The following is a 16,460-nucleotide window of genomic DNA, read 5'->3' on the forward strand; positions in this document are numbered from 1 at the left end:
AAGCCCTGTCCAACCTGGCCTTGGACACTTCCAGGGGTGGGGCAGCCACAGCTTCCCCTACTGCATGCAGGTTAAGCAGCCCAGGAGAGAGACAGCAGTGCAGCCCCTGCAGTGGGTTTTAGGTTGCTGCTGGCTGAATAAATTCATTACTTTATCTCTCTGAAGCCAGTGTTTTATAAAGCTGTTAAGCTAACAAGGCAATTCTACAAGCTGCAACTTGTCCTTGGGAAGGAGGAGCATGTTGGAAGATGCTTACAGAGCCTTCCTCTTGTGAGTGGCTGGCTGGGCCAGCTCACAGCAGCCCCAGCAGACTGCAATAGATGATCCAGCAAATTTACCCTGAAACTGGCCCATTCCAAAGGAAACTGCAGGAACTTATTTTCTGTTTGGGATCTTCATATATTGGCTGAAAGCAAAATGACACCTTGTACCTCTGACCCTTCTTGGATCTGCCATGTGGACTTTGTCCAGGAACCTGCCCAGTCAGAGCCCAGCCACCTTCCCAGTGCCTGTCTTGGTGGGAGATGCTTTGGGTTGAGCCCTGGATTTCCAGTGCTTTGACACAACTAACCCACCACAGCAGACCTCACCTCAAGCAAGGGCTTAGCTGACCTCCTCAGTACAAAGGACCATTTGAATCCACGAAAAAATTCCAGAGGAGCTTTTCTAAACAGCCTCAGCCTGTGCTGCCGCCTCTGTGATCCAGCGTCTGTCTTCCTCTGCTAGAAGTGCCTGAGAAAACTACCTCTCCCAGTAAATTTATCTGTAAATCCTTTCTCAGCTCTTTTATAGAATCACAGAATCATTAAGGTTGGAAAAGACCTCCAGGATCACCAAACCCATCCATTAACCCAGCACTGGCAAGGCCACCACTAAAACCGTGTCCCCACGCACCTCATCTGCATGTTTTTTGATCACTTCCAGGGAGGGTGATTCCTGTGAGGGTTTTCAGGCGAAGCTGTGGAGAACCCCTGACACCTTTTCTGCCCAGGAAATCCTCTCCAGCAGCGCCAGGTCTCCTGCCTGCCAGCCCCAGCGCTTGGCTGCCGTCCTCTGGCCTGGAACCTGCGTGTCTGACATTGTTTTCCAAGTATTTTTCAGGTTGTCCTTATGAGATCTATTGTGGCGTTTTCCTGTTTACCTCTGCAGGCCTCTGTTGTATTTAAGCAGCGTAGCTAAGTCAGGAAATTCTACACCTAATACCCAGTAATTTCCCTTCACTGACCCAGTTGCCTCTAGTGCTGTGGGAAATCACTGCACTTCAGCTGCCCCTGTAGCACCCACACCAGTGCCATGAACGGTTCCACTGCAGGGGCTGAGGCAAACCTTCCATGCCTGGGTGGTAAACTATCCCTGGAGACCCTCCAGGCAAGCTCTGGAGAGCCCTGCTGCAGCTCTGGAGCTGAGGGCAGCATGTGCTGTGCTCTCCTCTGCCCCATCCATCCTCCTGCTCACCCTCCCCTTTGAGACTCCGCACTTTGCACTGCCAGACCTGGGCTTCTCCTGCCTCTGCTGCCGAGGTGGAGGAACAGGCAGCTGGGACAGGTTTGCTTTAAACCGTTGTGCCAAGGCTTGCCAGGTCCCGGTGGCGTGGTGGGAGGAGGATCTGGGAGGAAGCATGACTGCACCCTGGGCTCTGACTCCTCCACCTGCGGGGAAAACCAGATTGTTTTCACAGCAGTGTTGCCTGAAGACTTTGAGCCCCTCTTTTTGCTAACTCTTCCCTGGGGCTAAATACTCATTAAGAAAAAAAAAAAAAATAAAAGGTGTAAATTTAACATTTCAAAACCTAACTGATATCCAGTATTCTACCCTTAAAAGCTTTTCACGATCAAGATTAGAATCATCAGTCCATCTTGATGGTTTTAATACGTGGTCGAGAAGTTACCCATCTTACGCTGGCATCGTCACGTCATTCCCCATAATCTTTCTCTTGTTTTTTTTTAGCCTTGTTGTTCATAATTTCCTTTCCAAGTTGTTTCTTTATTTGAAATGCCATTTATATTTTGTTGCCTCTTTTTTTTTTTTTTTTTTTTTTTTTTTTTTTTTTTTTTTTTTTTTTTTTTTTTTTTTTTTTTTTTTTTTTTTTTTTTTTTTTTTTTTTTCCAGCACATCTTACATCTTTGTTTTTTTTGTTTTTGTTTTTAATCTTATTTCTGGCGTTTTCCATCGCTCTGTGGCCATGATTGTGGATGTGTTTTGGTTTTTGCCTGCCTTGCTGTTCTCTCGCTGCACTCCCTAGATCCCTGTTGCACAGTCCTCTGTCATGGATGACATTGAGGAGTGGCTCAGTACCGACTTGGTGAGACTCTTTATATTTTCATTTTTCACTTGTATGGGTAACTTTCAATGCATTGCTCAGTTCCTGGTACTTCTCGTAGCAGGAAGCAGTGAAACTTCCCAACCAGAGAGCTTGGTTCCCTTTGAAGGGAATATCTAAGCAGGAGGAGACAAGGTTGTGTTCAGCAACTCAATCGAAGCCCTTTTTTCTGAACTGTTTTATTTTCCCTTCTCCATGTGAACATCACAGAAAAACGTGTTCCAGAAATCACGGGGTTCTGGTCCCCAAATAAGGAAGCATTAAATGTGGGCTGAAGTTTTCTCCACCAGGTTTAAAGCCCATGTTTTAAAGCTAAATTATTTAGGCAGGATCTAAGTTCATGTTTATGTTGAGGCATGCTTTTAAGAGATGCTGGATCAGGGCTTAGATTCCTTTCAAATCAAGATGTCTTTGTTTAACTGGCAGGCAATCTTGACATGTTTCATAATAGTCATAATAAAAATTTATAACAGTCTCTCTTCAACGTTTTATAACTTTCAGTTTCTCCCAAATTATTATTGTCTGGTAATTATTAAACAAACAAACAAACAGCAGAACTAAAAGTAGCTTTTCCTTTGCTCTGGGTTTTCTTTTGCTGTCCCAACACACATTTGGTTTAAGCAGGGTACAACTAGTTACACATTTATTCTGTTTTGTTTTTGTTTTTTTTTTTTTTTTTTAATGTAAGCATCTGGCTCAAATTAACCAAGTGCATTTTGGGGGGGTGGGGGGATGGGGAGTGGGTTGTGTTCGTGTGTTCTTTCAAACACGCTTTCAGTGAACTGAACTTGTGGTCACCGTATCCCCAAGAATCTTCTCCTTCCATTTTTCCAGCTTTAGCCAGAAAACTCCCCACTCCTTAGGGTCTCTCCCAGGCCCTTTTTGCTGCCTGCTGAGCTCCCAGCTGGGAGCTGTGGGGTTCAGGCTCTGGCTCTGGCAGCAGAGCTGCCGGCAGGCTCCGGCACGTCAGCCCTCCCCTCCGGCACCGGAGGAGCTGGCTGGACTGGAAGGGAGAAAATTCTCCAGCTCCCCAAAGGTGCCTGAAGTGCTTAAACAGATTCTGGGTTCAGTGTTTGAGCTTGGCTGTCTCTGAAATGTCACTGGGTTCCAGCTGCAGGTGGGTTTGTCAGGCCCTGGCACAGGAGTCACTTTCAAATTTAATTACAAACCGGCCTCATTTTGTTAAAGAAATAGAGTAAATGTAGCATGTCCACTCTGCTTAAACTAGAAACTTTTGTCTTTGGCATTTAAATTAATTTAGCGGGAGAGAAGATCTGATGGAGAGAGATGGATGTGGGTTCAGCAGAGAGAAACCTCGGAGAAAATTTGGACTGGATCTTTGTTTTTCACTCAGGGTCCCCCCCTCCTTTTTTTGTTCATGGTTCATTTCAGTTCTCTGCTTCCCAGCTGAGGAAGTTGCAGGTTAGGTTAGATAACTGTTATTTCTTTGCCCTTTTTGGGGTACTCTGGGACAAACTCTCCCTGTGAAGCAGTGGCTGCTGTGTGAACCTTTGGAAACCTCAGTGCAGTAGGAAACCAGGAGATGCTCAGGCACTAAAAACCCTTGTGAGGCCAGTCAGTATGTCCCCACTCTCCTGGCAGAGAAGCCAGATGCAGGCAAATACTTTTCTTTTTCAAAGTAGGTTCAACATCAGGTTTTAAACCACTATTTTTATCCATCTTTAACATCCTGATAGATTGACAAGGATGCATATCCTTGGACTTCTAATTTCCTTACTGGAAATTCACATGTTAAAATGCACACAGCTGGTAGAAATGCAATGCCCTCCCAGCATTCCCAGCCTTTGATTCTCATGGACAGACACTAACTGCCATCATATCCTTTATCCAGCCCACCCTGGGTTTGTCTTTGTACAGCATGGATACAGGAATGCTGCTGTATTTTTGTATGGATTTCAAAATTAACTCCCACAGGAGGAATGTTGGCCCCAAATGATTTCGTAGCGCGTGTCCTTTGTCAGCTAAAAGTGCATCTTATTTGAAGAGACAATGCAAACCACAGTCCTGACTTTCTTAAGGACTGTGTGACAGAAAAGATGCCATCTGGTACAGTGTGTGTGTGTGACTCACACAGCTCAGTTTTGGGCCAGAATTGCAATCTGAAGGGGAAACAGTGCTGGACTGACATTCAGATCCAACGAGGAAAGCTTAGCTACCCACCAACAATTTTCAGAAACATCTCAGTGCTCGTCCTCCTGCTCTGCAGTGCAGTGAAGTGTCAGTCCCCACTGGCCTCCCGACGTGGGAGCTGTGTGATTTCCCCAGGTCGCCCTGCTCCGATGGTTAATATGTGGAAACGAGTGGTTGGAAACTGTCCGGTTGTATTAAAGGTGGAGGGGATGACAGGGAAGGGGAATTGCTGCCTGTGTGCTCACGTGCCTTTTTGTTCCCATTGCAGAAAGGAAACGAACTGGAAGAAGGAGTGACCAGTGAAGGTAAGCAGAGATGCCCGTGGCTATGAGCCCTTCTCAGGTTAGTGCTCAGATGGAATTTGCTTTGATCCCTGCTGAGATGATGCTGCCTTCTCCCAGCCTGATGTTCCCAGGAAATGCTTCCGTGCTCGGAAAGGCGGGAGGAGAGCATTTCAGAGCAAAAGGTTCATGTTTATGGTGTGGGGAGCCCTCCTGGCTGTAAGTGCTTCCCTGCCATTTTCCTTGGCTGAGCACTGTGTTTGTGCCAGCAGGAATGTGTCCCCAAGCTGCTCAGCCCTTTGGAATGATGTTTCCCTGGTTCTGTCACAGCCGGTGGCACAGTGTGGGTTTGATTCCAGCTGCTGCCTGAGCTCGGGTGTCTCCAAGGACGGCTGTACCCTTTCCCGAGGAAGTCAGGCTGTGCCAGTATGTGTGCCTGCAAACTCAGCCCTGCAAACTCGTTCCAGGCACTGGAATTTAACTCCGGGACACTAGGGCACTGGAATTTCAGCCCCCTCTAACCCCTGTCCCTGAGGCCCCACAGCTCCAGGTCTTACCTGTCTTCCTTCTTGTTTTGTTTTTGTTTTTTGCGTTGCAGAGTTTGACAAATTTTTAGAAGAGCGAGCCAAAGCGGCGGAGATGGTTCCCAATCTGCCGTCCCCTCCCGTGGAAGCGCCCACCCCTCCGACAAACCCTGCCGGCAGGAAAAAGCAGGAGCGCTCGGAGGACGCCCTCTTTGCACTGTGAAGGTGGCTCGGAGCCGCCCTCCCACCCCTGTGCTCCGCGGGCCAGTGTCGCTGTCAGGCCACTTTGTCCTCCCACAGTCCTTGGCTAACAACGACCCCCCTCTCCTCCCCATTTCATAGTTTGCTTCTCCTTCCTCCCCCACCCCTCCCCAAACGGTCCACCCCCACAAGCTGACTCTTTCTATTTAAATCCAACACTATTCCTGCCAGACCACGATTCTCCAGCACTCGCTTAATCCCCTCCTTCCTGTCCCAGCTGCACAAAACCAGCTCTTGATGCTGAAAACCCCTTCAGAATGCACGAGTACGTCACACTGGGCTGAAACAAAAGCCCAGGGGGGAGAGAGCAGCCTTGCCCTTCAGTTTTTGTAGGGATCATCCTCTTCTGTAGGCAGGTCCTGCCAAGTAGACGGCTCTGTCAATCAGCATGTAATTGACTGAGCTGGAATGTTCAGGAGGAGCGTGTCTTTATTTTTAGATAAAATGTTAATGTATTGGCTTTCGTGTCGGATTCGACAGCAAGGAACAACTGTTCCCCTTTCAACATGTGCTTCACAAGTTAAAATCCTTTACTCTCCCACTCACACATCTCCCGGTACCATATGGTGGCCGCTTTTCCCCACTTTCTGTGGCGTTTCATTTCTAAATCTCACAGGGTATTTTTTGCCTTGTGTTTTATCTGGGCTTGCTCTAATTCGAAGCAGTCTGCTGGCCGTGTCCAGTAGCTCTGGCTGTTGATGAGAATGGGAAATGCTGGGCTAAATGGATGCTGTAACGCTGATGCAAGGAAGCACCTCGTTCTTTGGGAGAGCACTCTCACACGAGGAGTTTTCCTGGCGTGTTTGCCTTCTAAAATAGCTCAAGTTATTTTTTCTTTACCTTAGATTCCTTCTGGGGTGAGTGTAGAGCTCTGCATGTGGTGTAAATAAGATCCATGCAGATGGATGGGACTTGCTCATGGATGGGGTGTGAACTGAGGTTCCTGGATTCCCTGTCATGCCTGGTAGGATAGCCGTGCTGGTTCTTGGGGGTAGGGAGGAGAAAGAGAGGCAAACCCCAGAGGCTTGCATGGAACGCTGAGGGAGATGGTTACCATGGAGGGATTAGCCTGTGCTGGAGGTGAAACTCCTCATTTCCTTCTAGTTTTGCACCTGAGAAAGTGCTGGGTGACTGTGGCTGTGCCATTTATAGTTTTTGGAGATCCTGTGATCCCTCTGCCCTTTATTAACACCCAGCTCCTCTGGGGCTGCAGTCTCTGTGCAAACAAGCATATTCCCTTGCTTGCCAGAGGCATGGCTGAGAGTGCTGCTCCTCTGGAGCTGCCAGAAGGGATTCCAGAATGTGTGCCTGCCTTGCTGGGCTGACAGGCAGAGCTGGAGCAGGCAGCTCCAGCCATCGCTGCATCCCCCAGCATGTTCCTTGAGAGGAAGCCAGTGGTGCAGGATGGCAGGATCAGAGGGCTGAGCAGTGCATGGCAGGAGAATCTCCCATCCTGACAGAGAGGCACTTTATCAGCTGAACGCCCATGAAGGCAGGAGGCTCCAGCCCTTCTTCCTCAGGACACTCCTTGGCTTAGGCAACCAGCCACTTCCTTCTGACCTGACGTGTCTGAGCTTCCCCAGATGCTGATGTGTGTTGAGCTCTCCTGGAAGTTGCTCTAGACCAAGTGACAGAAGTTTTTATTTCAGCATAGTGATTTCAGCCACACTCTCTGGAGACCACATGCTCTGGGAGGTTGGGACACACAAAACCTGCTACCAAATGGCCTGATGGCAGCACTGATGGTCTGTGAGAGCGGACACACATTAATCTTTGAAGGGAAGTGTTGGTGCAGGATTTCCAGGCTGTCCCAGGTCAGGTGTCGCTCTGTGCTCTCCCTGCTCATCATCTCCTCTGTCCTGCCCTGCCTGCGTCCTCTTCCAGGATCCGTCCATATGCAGCTGGGCCCAGGCAAGGCTGCCCTGCCACCCCTCTGCACTGATGTGGCACCTCACTGCTGCTCCATAGGTCACTGCTCCCTGCTGCATGGCTTGCAAGAGGACAGGGGAAAACCAGCGTAAGGATGGAGATTGCCTGGGGATCAAGCTTTTCTCCCTACTTGCTGGCCCTCTCCCCAGCTGAAGCCCTTCTGTGTAGGCCTGCAGAGGGTTTCTCCCATTCCATCTTCTCCGTGGCTGCTGGAACGTGCCAGGACAGTCTGCCTCGGCTCCGTTGTGCACTGCTGCTCCCACCCGCTGCCCTCACTCTCAACACAAGGTGAGCCCAACGCTCAGGGATTGGCACTGCCAGCTCCTGCCTTGCTGCAACACGTCAGATGTGCCCACCAGCTCCCAGAAACCTGAGGAACCTTCTGCGGCAGCGCTGATTTGATTTCAGACGGCGTCTGGTGATCGCCTGAGCAGTCTCGCCAGCACAGAAATGAATTGTTGGTATTCCCGTCAATGCAGAAAGCTCTGTGGCTGTTTTAAGTGTGTATTTTCTCTTCTAAATCCTTGAAACACATTGACCCTGTAAATGGCCACATCAGGTGATTCTAAGCACATTAATCCAGCTTCCCTGCCAAGCCGGAGGAGATAATCGCATTGCTCAGGCCTGGGGACACTGTCAGATGGTGCAGAGTGGCACGGATGTCACCGGCGCTGTCACCGAGCCCCTGCAGCGTCCCACTGCTTTGGGACTGCTGGCCCTTCATCCTCCACCCCTAAGCCGAAAGGTGCTGGGGGCAGTGTGCTGTCAGCGCTCTTTCTGTCACGCTAAACCTGTCCTGGGACCTCCAAGGTGTTGCTTTAGGGAGAATCTGGTCCCTTTCTGGAAGATTCTGCGAAGCTGTCGGTGACTGCTCCCTCCAGCTGGGAGGAAAAGAGATGGAATGAGAAGGGTGGGGCTGGGGGAGATACAGAGTACGTGTTGGCTCAGCTGGAGGGGCTGTTTTGGTGCGTGCAGCCTCAGGCACTCCGTGGTCCCCGCTGACGCTCCACGTTATCCGCTGGAAAGCCAGGATGCTGCTTGCAGGGGGTGGCAGTGCCGTCGGCACAAGTGGTGGCTTTGCTGAAAGTAGGGCAGCTCCCAGGAGATGCCTGCCTTGGGAGGAAACGTCCTTATGGAAGGACCCTGCATGAGTCTGGAGCCCAGATCCACCAGACCTGGCTCTCAGGGCTGGAAGCACCGAAGGAAGGGAACAGAGCGTGCGGCAGAACGGGTGGTTTAGCCCAAAACCTTCTTTAACAAATACAAGAGCTACGCTAGAGCTTCCCAAATGTCCTGTATCAGGATCTCTCATCTTCCCTGTCCTCTTGTGGTCTGCAGAAAACCGGAGTGGTGGGGGAACTGTGTGAGGGAAAGGGAAGGGGTTTTTCACTTCAGGAGACCAACTTCTCAATTTATTCTTCCTTCGCTTGCACTCCAAGTGCTTCCTCTGTGCAAGTGGGCAGAGGACTCGTGTGGCTCCGACGCTTGCAACAACAGGGATGGAGCTGCAGCCTGATCCACTTTCCATAAGAAATAACATCCCAGCGCTTTCTAGGCATATTAGGAATCACAGCTTGACACTCAATGACACTAAATTATTCTCGGGGTCCTTTGTAAGTTCTAATCATGCCCTATTCTAGGTTAAAATATTTATTTTGTCAATATATTTTCTTTCCAGTGTGTTTTTTAACCTCTTCTGTTAACCCTTCATGTGCTGAGATGTAAGAAATGAATGGTTTCTATTTAAATATATTCTTTTTTTTTTTTTTAATTGTTCTGTGTAGATTTCAGCTGCATCTTCGGCAGGTGTGATAGATAACAATGTGCTGTACAGAAATTTAGGGTGTTTAGGATGTAGGTAAGGCTCATAGGAGAACTGCTCATAAAAACGTAGCACGGTGTCTCTTAAAGGGAACAGAGACTGGTCCATACTGGGACCCTCACGTAGCCTCCAACATACCTTTTCCCTTCCGATTATCACAGCCTCCATCTCTGGGATGTGCTGACCAAACCAGCTCTGCCATTCTCAGGGCTGGCTTTGCACCTCCAAGCTGAAAGACTTCTAGTGGGGATTTCTGTTTGTTTGACTTTGACTTTTTTTTATGGGGTACATTGGCTGTTTCCACTTCGAAATGGAGGACTCGGAGCTGGCTGTGGTGGCGAGATGTTTCCCTCCAGTGGTGGAAGAACAGATCCGGGCCGTGGTTTCGGGCCCAGGGCAGGGGTGATGGCCCCTCTGTGAGCTGCCACGGGAGCCCTGGCTGTTCCTGCTCCCCTATTCCCTGCTCTCCTACTGTCACCCACGGAGAGAGGACGTGCAGCCCAGGAGAGCAAACACGGCTGCATTTCCAACACTGTTTTGTCCAATGAGTTGTCGAGTCTCTCGCGGCTGCTGGGAGTCCTGGAGTGGGAACTGCTTGTGCTATCTCCATCCCCGTCCATCCCTGCCCAGCTCCGTCATTGTTTACCTCCTCAAGTTTAACCACAAGGCTTGCAGAGCCTCCCCTGGAAAAAAACAGCTCAGGACAGTTATTTTTATGGAAATAATGAAGCAGTGAGTGGATTTAGAGCCATCTCGGAGGTAACCCTTCCACTGCTGGGGGCTCCCACCAGCCGAGGAGGCGAGGCAGGAATCCCCTTGCCAGCACCTTCTACCCGTCCCTCCCAAACCGCAGCCTCCGGAGCGGGCTGTGCCTGCCTGCTCCAGCCCCAGGCTCCCCACGCCTCCTCCTCACCTGGAGAGAGCTGAGGCTGCATCACCAAGAGCCAACTGGCCTCGAGCAGCGCTGAGCTCTGGTGCCGGTTCTCTTTAGCCCACGGCAAACCCGCTCCAAACTTCCCACCCTGCTCCGTGTTTTTATGAGTACGAGCTCCTCATTCCATACATGTTCCTATGAGCTGTTGTTAACCCTACAAACGTAACCTGTGTAATAGCTTCTCTGTATATTACAGCTGTAGGCTTTCCAGATAAAAGTGGATAATATTTATTTACTGAAGATACTGGATATTTTTTTGTTTGGGAATGGGGTAGGGGGAGAAAGGGGACATAACTGTTTAAAGAGATCGACTATGTAAAGAGAAACAAAATACACAAAAAGCAGAGAAACCCAACACTAAAACGTTGCTGTATTCACATAGAAAGTGTTTCCGTTAGGGACAAGACAACTGTATTAATCTGCCATTGTTTAACTTGCTCCAGAAATCATCTCCTTGGTTCCTGCATGTGAGATATTCCAATAAATACACTATTAGTGTGAGCTGGGGGTGCTATTGTCTGTGTCAGCTGGGGACTCGCTCGGCTCCGCTGCCCGGCCTGAGCACAGGGAATAAGTGAGTACAGGGGACACGTGCAGCTCTTGGGGGCCCATCAGATGTTGAAACTGGGAGTCCTCAGTCTCCTCCAGATGACAGAACCCCCGGTGTTCCCACTGGGAGAAGTGCTGTGCCCAGCAGATGCTCTCTGTGGGTCATGCTGTGTACGGTGCTGCGTTGCCACTGCTGGTAAATTCGTTCCCCACTAAATTCTGGCACATCTTTTGAGGCTGACAACAGGCAGGCGCACGGGTGACAACCTGGGTGTGTGGTGGGGTGCAAACCCCACCTTGAGGGGTTTGCCTGATGGTCCTTGGAGGACAACTGTGGATCACTGGCCTTGGCGACCTAGAAAGTGACGGGTCAGAAGCTGTTGAGCACTGCACATGGGTGATGTTCCCAGCCCATCCAAGGGCCACTTCCCCGACTCATCAGTCAGGAATTTGTTCCAACATCCCCATTATGATGGCGGTTTTGATGGGCAAAGGATAAGGGAGAGAGGATCAACTTGGGAACCCTGGAGAAGTGACACGGGCCAAACCCAAACCAGTTTGTCAGAATGGTGCCCTCCATCCTGCCCGTGGAGATCCAAGCTGATGGTTTAAAGCTGGGGAAGGGGTTGTGGAACAGCTGGAAAGATGGGTTTCCTCTCCCTGTGGCCATATATTAGCATTAAACCAGCCCTGCCCCAGCTTGTTTACCCCGCACTGATCATGTGCCTGCTTTGCTGTTGGATACATCCAGGGTGGTTCCTGGCCTGGATAATTGGGAAAGGTGTGGAGCTGCTGCTGCCCTGAGAGGGCAGAAATCACACAAAGAGCACCAGGTCAGAAATGTCCAGCGCTGTGCTGGGGGGCTGTGGAAGGGGGGGCTGCTCCATCACACTGTCCTCTGCAGCCCCACAGTTACACAGATGAGCCAAAGATCCCTCTAACCCCAAATTCTGCCTCCAACAGGGGCCAAAGTGGGTGCAAAGGGAAGACTGTGAGAGCAGAACAAGCATGTGGGGACTTGCTTTTCCCCTGTGTGCTCCCCCCAGCCACTGGTCATCCAGCTCCCCAAACCAAGCATGGATTCCCCAGGTTTGTGAACACTGGTGGGCTTCTCCAAACCTGCTCCTGTAAAGACTGTGCATGGGCTGGGAGCCTCCACACATCACTGCCAGCAGAGCACATGGCACCAACCCCCAATACGGGCAGAGGCCTGGGCAGGGTGAGTGTCACTGCTTTTTGGCATTGGGGAGCAGGTTTGGCTCCCAGTGGGAATTGGGAATGACCACACGTGCATTTGCCTTTTCCCATTTCACCTTGGGGTAAATAAACCTGGAGCGGGGGCTGCACTGGAGCGACACCAAGCCTGGCTGCTGTGTTTTCCCAGGCCATGGCTTCGGAAGGGGCAGTTGGCAAAGCAGAGTTACAGGCAGCGAAGGAGAGGCTTTAAATCTGTTTGCGGCAAAAATTAATGATTAACGCCACAGTGTGCCTTAACAAAACAACCCCGGAGCAGGCGGGACGCCACAGGCTGGGAGCACGTCCTGCTGCCTTCAACGCAGGGTTCAGGTGTGCTGGCACGTGGGAAACACCCGGGGGTTCACTTTCAGGGGGCCCACCTGGCTGAGCGAGGGGGCAGCGGGATGTGGGATGCTCCGTGCCTGGGGCCGCCACACTCAGACACAGCCCGTCCCGGAGCTGTCGCTGCCGCCGGTGCAGCTCGGGGTGATGCTCCACTGGTGAGACCGCATGAGCCGGCCCGGCTCAGTGGCCAGAGCCCAACCATCCCGGGGCCGGTTTGTTTTCTGTCTCATCCATCCTTGCGGTTTCCTCCCAGCCTTGCGCTCAGGAAAAATGTCCCAGTGACTCCGGAGCGACCACGTGGCCCGCCCGCCATCCCCGCAGGACCGACATGATGTAATCGCGGGCCCTGAGCCGTGATGTAGAATCACTCCACTCCGGGCTGCTGCGCTTATTGGCTGCGTGGCCCTGGTCCTACGGGCGGGGTTTTCCCTATCCCGCAACCCAGCGCACCCCCGGGAGCCCCGCCCCGCGTGTCATCCATCACCCCCCAAACCTGGCCCGCGGAGCCGCCGCGCTCCCTCATCCTTCCCCGGTGCACGGAGGATGCTGCTCTTTGCTGTGGTCCCCCCTGGAGCAGGGGAAGTATCACGTGTGGGTCCCTGGGGTGCACAGACCCTCTGGATCGGGATCGGGGAAGGGGGACTGGCAAAATCCGGCTTCTCGTGCAATTTATGCAAAAATAAAGCTGTGTTTGTGCGTGTTATTTCCCTCCTCCATGTTGATGTGTGTGATTTCCCTCCTCCGTGTTTATGGGTGGGATTTTCCCCCTCCATATCCCGCGGGGAAGGCTGTGCCCCACATCTTGTGTGGGTTATTAAAGGTCTGTGACCCCTGCGCTCACGCGAGGCTCCTCTAAATCCACGGGGGCCGTGGCACATCCATCTCCCCAGCCCTGGAAACCTGCCTTCTCCTCCTGCAGCACATGGACTGCTGCAAGGAAAGGGAGACCCCATTAAAAATGGGGGAGAAGCACATGTCCCCCCTGCACACCCCGTGGCAGGTCGTGGATCTCCCAAGTGTTTTCCACAGTAGTGTTTGACGTGCTGAGGGATGTCCGAGTGGCTGGGGGTGCCCTCTGCGTGCGGGTGACGCTGCCCCAGCTGCCAGTGAAGGGCTGAGCCAGGACTGCCTGGGCTCGGCCCCAGCTCGGCCACAGGTCAATGTCCCCGGAGTGAGGAGGCTGGCGTGGGGGTGAGGGTGCAGAGGGGACCTGCAGGGCTGTGCACCCCCAGCTCTGCTGCCACCACATGCACACACAGCCTACTCTGCGGGGTCCCCATGAGTCCCATGCTGCACTGGGTTGTCCCTGCCATGCAGGAGATCCCTGAACTGCAGAGGGGGTGCCTGCTGTGCTGCCGTGTGGGAGCCAGTGAGGCTGGAGGGAGTTTCTTAAGGTTTAGCCGGGTTTAATGAATCCCCAGGTAGCCTCAGATTGTGCTTGGTGGCAGGGAAGGGGAGAGGAAAAACTTCAGGGAGCTGATATTGCAGTGCATTTTCTTTTCCTAAGTGAATCCCGGCAGCAGGAGAAACTGGGCCTGCAGGACGCGGGGCCTGGCATTGCCCTGCTGTGAGTGTCCCACAATGAGACCCACCACCCATGGGCAGCCATGATGCCAATGACACCAGTGTTTTTCCTGGATCCCACAACTGGTGGCACCTGGAAGGATGTGGCTCATCTGCGGCTCAGGGGCAGCACTGGTGTGTCCCTAACTGGGTGCATGGGAGCTTCTCCCACCCTGGGCCATGCCATGGATGGGCAGTGGAGCTGGGATGTGCTCCAAACCTTGGACCTGGGACGGGGAAGGCAGATGTCCACAGCCTGGAAGCCACAGGGCCTTCAGGAGGTGACACGATGGCCCAAGCTCACGCCAGCACGTGGACTCCGTGAGGTGCTAAGGCACCACCTCCTGCCCCTGCCAGCCCCCCTGCTTGTTCTCTGTGCACCCTGTTTGGGGCTGAGGGGCGTTTAATGCCCAGCCCAGGTGTTTAGGACCCAGCCCAGGGATTTGGTGACTGTTCCCAGGGATTTGGTGACTGTCTCCAGGGGTGGATGACATCCCCAGGGCTTGGTGACGTCCCTAGGGGTCAGTGACTTTTCCAGGGCTCAGTGTCTGCTCCCAGGGCTTGGTGCCCATTCCCAGAGGACAGTGACTTTCCCTGGACTTGTTCGCCCATTCCCAGGGGTCGGTGACTTTCCCAGGGCTTGGTGCCCATCTCTGGAGGTCGGTGACATCTCCAGGCGTTGGTGACATCCGCACAGGGGACTCTGCCCTGCTCAGGGGCTGCAGCGCCTGTCCTGCTCCCTGCTCCGGTGCTGGTGCACCAGCTCCCTTCCCGGTGCCTCGGGGTCCCTGCCCGGTGCCCCCGAGGGTCCCCGCTCGGTGCCGCGGGGGTCCCGGTGCGGCGGGGCGGTGCGGGGAGGAGGTGCGGGGCGGGACGCGGCTGCGGACACGCCTCCCTCCATCCCCGCCGCCCTCCCCTCCCGGTGGCAGCTCCGGGCACGGTTCGCGGCAGCAACTTGGCGGTTCGTCCCCGTGGTGCCTGTGCCGGGGCCAGCGCGGCCGTGGCGGGCGGGCGGCCCCGCCACCCCTAGAGCCGCCCGAGCCCCCCGGAGCCGCCGGGAGCCACCGGAGCCGCCGGGATGAGCTCTCTCGCCTTCGACGACGCGGGCCTGGAGGGGCTGGCACCGTCCCTCGGCCTCTCCGGGGCCAGCGACATCGACACGGCCCTGCTCAGCGACATCGACGGTGCGTCCCGGCGGGGCCGGGATGGGGCATGGCCGGGGCTGGGGGCACAACCGGGACCGGGCTGGGGGGTAACCGGGGCTCGGTGCACGGCCGGGGGGGCTGGGCTTGGTGCAGAACTGCGGTTCGGTGTATGAGCAGGACCGGGCGGGGGCACGGCCGGGGCTTGGCTGGGGGATACCCAGGCTCAGTGCATGGCCGGGGGCTGGGCACGGTGCGGTATCGGGGCTCGGTGCGCGGTCGGGACATGGCTGTGGGTACAGCTGGGGCACAACCAGGACCAGGCTGGGGGTAGAACCACGCTCGGTGCACGGTCAGGACCGAGCTGGGGGCAGAACCGGGTCTCAGTGCGTTGCCGGGACCGCGCTGGGGGTATAACCGGGCTCGGTGCATGGTCGGGACCGCGCTCCTGCATGGCCGGGGCCGGGGAGTCCAGGCTCGGTGCACGGCCAGGGAACTTCATACCGGGACGTAGCCGGGGCGGCGGGGTCGGTGCATAACCGGGACTCGGTGCACGGCCGGCGGACCGGTCTCGGTGCCGGGCCCGGCGTGGGGCGGGGGAACACCGAGCTGCTGGAGAGCGGGGTCGGTGCAGGACCGGGCTGAGTCCGTTACCGGGGGCCGATCCATAGCGGGGGGCTCGGGGTGGGGGGGCACAGGACACCGGGACCCCCGGGATGGAGGTGCCGATACCGGGACAGCTCCGACGATCCCCTCCCGTTCCCGGTCACAGCATCGTGTCTCCGGTGGTCCCGCCCCACCGTGACGTCACCGGCGGGGTTACTCTCGGTCGTTCCCTCCAGGACGCCTGGGTTCCTCCAACCCATCCAACCGGCACGGGCTGGCATGGGAGGGCTCCGCTCCGGCCCTGGGGCTGGCATCCACCAGCACCCACCTCCTCCCCGCTTTGGGGGGTCCGTGGGATGGGGAAACTCCAACGGGACCCATTCCCGGAGGGGACCCACTTCCCCGAGGGACCCATTTCTTGAGGGGACCCGCTTCCACCCACCCCAGTGGCACTGGGGGCTCACGTGCGCTGAGTTCAGCGATTCCATGGCTTTAGCAAAAAACGGGGGACCCCAAAATGTCTGGGAGCCCAGCCCTCGGCGAGCCCCGTGCCCGCCTCGCCTCACGCTCCACCGGCCCTGCAGGTCCGCGCCATCCGGCACGGCCGGCGGAGCACGCGGTGAGGCGGGCACAGGGCCCTAAAAACCCTCCCACATCTGCCCCACCGCGAGATCCGTGGGGATCTCTCCTCCGGGATCTGGGAGGGAGGTGGCATCCCAGGTCTGGAAGCTCATCCCAGTGGCAGTCGGGGCGGATCAAAACAGGTCCAGGTGCCACCTGCTTCTCTCGATGAGGTT

At 54.4% G+C, this 16,460-nt stretch overlaps 2 protein-coding genes across 5 annotated transcripts in view; both read left to right on the forward strand.

The window, feature by feature from the left end:
* TOM1L2 (target of myb1 like 2 membrane trafficking protein) overlaps positions 1–10,723 on the forward strand; it is a 57,038-nt gene extending 46,315 nt beyond the window's left edge. For 3 of the 4 annotated variants that reach the window (XM_027900275.1, XM_027900274.1, XM_027900276.1), the window contains 3 exons: positions 2,243–2,302; positions 4,740–4,776; positions 5,351–10,723. In XM_027900275.1, the coding sequence (XP_027756076.1) occupies positions 2,243–2,302; positions 4,740–4,776; positions 5,351–5,499 (246 nt within the window). In that variant the 3' untranslated portion in view covers positions 5,500–10,723. The remainder of the gene's footprint in view (positions 1–2,242; positions 2,303–4,739; positions 4,777–5,350) is intronic. The other variant, XM_027900277.1, reaches the window with a different exon arrangement.
* An 888-nt stretch (positions 10,724–11,611) lies between these two features.
* Positions 11,612–16,460, forward strand: part of SREBF1 (sterol regulatory element binding transcription factor 1) — a 13,726-nt gene continuing 8,877 nt past the window's right edge. Inside the window, exon 1 of the mRNA XM_027900296.1 lies at positions 11,612–11,633. Within this exon, the coding sequence (XP_027756097.1) occupies positions 11,612–11,633 (22 nt within the window). The remainder of the gene's footprint in view (positions 11,634–16,460) is intronic.

This window comes from Empidonax traillii, unplaced genomic scaffold (genome assembly GCF_003031625.1).
Source record: "Empidonax traillii isolate 1590-97213 ecotype Southwest subspecies unplaced genomic scaffold, ASM303162v1 scaffold717:size860381, whole genome shotgun sequence".
In the NCBI taxonomy this organism is placed as follows: Eukaryota; Metazoa; Chordata; class Aves; order Passeriformes; family Tyrannidae; genus Empidonax; species Empidonax traillii.